The 2,921-nt window shown below is 47.8% G+C and overlaps 1 protein-coding gene across 1 annotated transcript; it reads right to left on the bottom strand.

Annotated features, from left to right (window-relative positions):
* Nucleotides 1-846: 846 nt before the first annotated feature.
* On the bottom strand, nucleotides 847-2,226 carry LOC120844823. The gene has a single exon (XM_040216776.1). The coding sequence runs from the start codon at nucleotides 2,224-2,226 to the stop codon at nucleotides 847-849; it is 1,380 nt and encodes a 459-aa protein (XP_040072710.1).
* Between the last annotated feature and the right edge of the window lie 695 nt (nucleotides 2,227-2,921).

Genomic DNA, 2,921 nt, shown 5'->3' with positions numbered 1-2,921 from the left:
CAAATTCACCATCGACTGCAGTATGAGGTTTTGTCATGTTGACATTTTTTGTCGCCTGAGAAGTTGAACAGGTTATAGCCTCTGCAAGACCTTTTGGCGCGGTTACCGCAATACATGCGGATTCCATTTTAGTTTTAAATAGATCTCAGTCAGTATAACATATTGTGGTACGTCGCTTCGTGCAGTGCATTCCTTGAATCGTAGTGTATGTAGGAACATGATCGCTACCGTGTGTTTCAATATCTGCAAACCACGTTGTTTCCCCAGAGAGGGTTGAAGATGCGAACGAAACATTTAAAGGACTACTCATAGATGCCCCTCTAAAATACGTCGGACTTCCGTCATTGAGTACTACAAGATCATGTTTTAGAGTGAGGTCAAATAATGCGTGTCCTCGAGTGTTATTCTTTTTACTTCCCCATAATGCGTGGTGACTGTTGAAATCGCCCGTCAGAATATAAGGGGATGGAGTTTGCTGTAGAATAGTATCGGGCCTTTGAACGTCGAAGGGTGCTCGAGGGGGTATGTAGCCAGCAATAACTGTGAAGGAAACTTCTGCTTTTCTAATAGTTGCTGCGATATACTGATTTGTCGGGTGTGGCGGGATGTTATGTTGAACAAATGTCAGATCCTTCCGAACGCCGAGTAAAACTCTGCTTAGTTCATTTCCTCCGTGAGAATGATAGAGTTCATACCCTGATAACCTGGTGTTGTGAGACACTCGCGACTCTGAAATCGCAATAACAAGAAATTGATATTTAAACACAAATTGACGAAAGTCCGCTAGTCGGTTTCGAAGACCTCTCGCGTTCCATTGAAGGACGGTGGCTTCACCACGAAGCTTCTCTAACGACACCATAGCTTGATAAGTGGAAGTATTGCATCGATCACAGTTAGTAGTGCTTGGGATAGGGGAGACTCCCATGTACAAAGGATACTACGGATGACATTGACGATTGTTTGAAGCTTGTCCCCAGTAATAGACTGTTGATCTTTGGTTGGTGCCTTGGATTTGTCCTGCCTGGGTTGCCTGTTTTCTTTGACTTCTACATCAGATTTCGAAGCTGAATTGAAGAGTCTGGGAAATTCGTTTTCATTCTTCAACTCCAAGGTAGATACTTGGGCGTCTCTTGGCTTCACATGTGTTTGGATTTGTCTAACGTTTGACAGCTCTGTTGACGAGGAGGGTTGTGGATCTTGAATCCCATCCTGTAGAAGTTGGTGAGCCCCCAGGTCTTGTTTCGTTTTTGTACCATCTGTTTTAGAGCGACCTTGGGACACTTTCTCCTTCGATGACAGTAGGGCTGCTTTTGCTGTTGTGTACCCAACTTTAGCTTCGCTCTTGTACTGGTATATTTTCTTTTCCCTTTGGTACACAGGGCACAGATGCGATGTCGAGTCATGTGCTTTACCGCAATTTGTGCAGAGCAGGTCAGCCGCTTCACACTTCATACGGTCGTGTGCTCCTCCACAGCGAGTGCAACGCACGTCGTTTGTGCAGGCGGTTTGGACATGTCCAAAACGACCGCATTTCCAGCACTGACGTGGTTTCTCTATGTACGGCTGCAACTTGAACCTTGTGTATCCCACGGTGACATATTCTGGTAGTGTGTCCGTGCTGAAGACGACTTTGACAGACTCAGATTTCCCCAGTCGAGAAATGGAGATGACGGGTGCAGTTGCACGGACTGCCGATTGTAGCTCGGCTTCGGTAATGTCTACTGGTACCTGGTAGATCACTCCGGCCGCCAATTCCCGTGGAAGTGGTTCGTAAGCGATGACAGGCATTCCACCTAATGAGGTGAGTCCAAGAAGCGCTTTCGTGGCTTCAGTGTTTCTTGTGTCAATCGCCAGCACGTTGAGTCTTCGGTTGGGCGTAACCAAGATGACCCCATCTGGAGCAGTCATTTCAAGTTTCTCTGTAATCTTCATCGGGTTAATTGTTGCAATCATGCTTATTGGATCTTTGGGCTTGATCATCACTGTAAGACGGGGATGAGCCTGGGTCATGTTTTTGACTGTCTTACTGCTGCAGTCTGAGCTAGTAGATGGTTTGCGTCTCTTTCGGCCCAGGACCATTTGATATGGCTCTGAATTCATATCTTGATCATCAGAGATACTTTCGTAGTAGGATATGGTGCTCGAGGAGCTCGACATACCCGTTGAATCCTGTTCCATTTCGGTTGGCGTGGCAGCTTGACCGGAAGGAAGGCCCTCCGCGGCCATGGTCGGTGAGCGATGCGTCAAATTAGAAGATCGTATGGTTTTTCCCTGGCCGGAGCAGTGAGAAACTTGATTAAAATCAAAATATAGCGAGACGCTCATAATAGCAGTGAAAACAGAACCATATTGGGGCGGAGCCTGCACGCCACGAACCGACGAAGCCAAGTCCAGCGATGGTAAAAAATGCAACGCAACCGGCTAAACGAATCAAGTGCAGGGCATGCGCCGCAACCCCCTGTGCGTTTGTGTTTGTCTGTCTTGCTTTCTTCGAATGCGTTCTGACGAAACTATATATATGTATATACCTCGCAGTAACAGACACCAACCGAATAGCGAGCATTTGCTCTTTGAGCATCTCGTGCATTTGTCTACCCTCTAAACGCATCCACGTGCATTTACTTCCCCCCCCCCTCCCCCCCCCCCCCCCCCCCCCCCCCGCAGCCCGAGTTGCTTCTTCACGTTATCTGCGCGTTCTCTTTGGTTGTTGATAGTCGTTCCGATGCGCGAAATAGACGCCTTTCGAAATGCTGCCCTTTGTTGGCAGCTGTGGAATCCCTGTACAATGGCACATTTAAACCTCAACGCCACGGCGCACTGGACGAAAAAAACATCCTCAAAAATAGGTGATGAGCGCAATGGCGTAACACTTCCGACGCTGTTGGATTGGTTCGTCGGCTCGTACACTGCTGGCCGTGCTC

The sequence above is a fragment of the Ixodes scapularis genome, unplaced genomic scaffold (genome assembly GCF_016920785.2).
Source record: "Ixodes scapularis isolate PalLabHiFi unplaced genomic scaffold, ASM1692078v2 PGA_scaffold3__209_contigs__length_174095766, whole genome shotgun sequence".
Classification (NCBI taxonomy): domain Eukaryota; kingdom Metazoa; phylum Arthropoda; class Arachnida; order Ixodida; family Ixodidae; genus Ixodes; species Ixodes scapularis.
The sequence above is the reverse complement of the archived record's forward strand: the minus strand, read 5'-3'. Positions and strand labels throughout refer to the sequence as shown.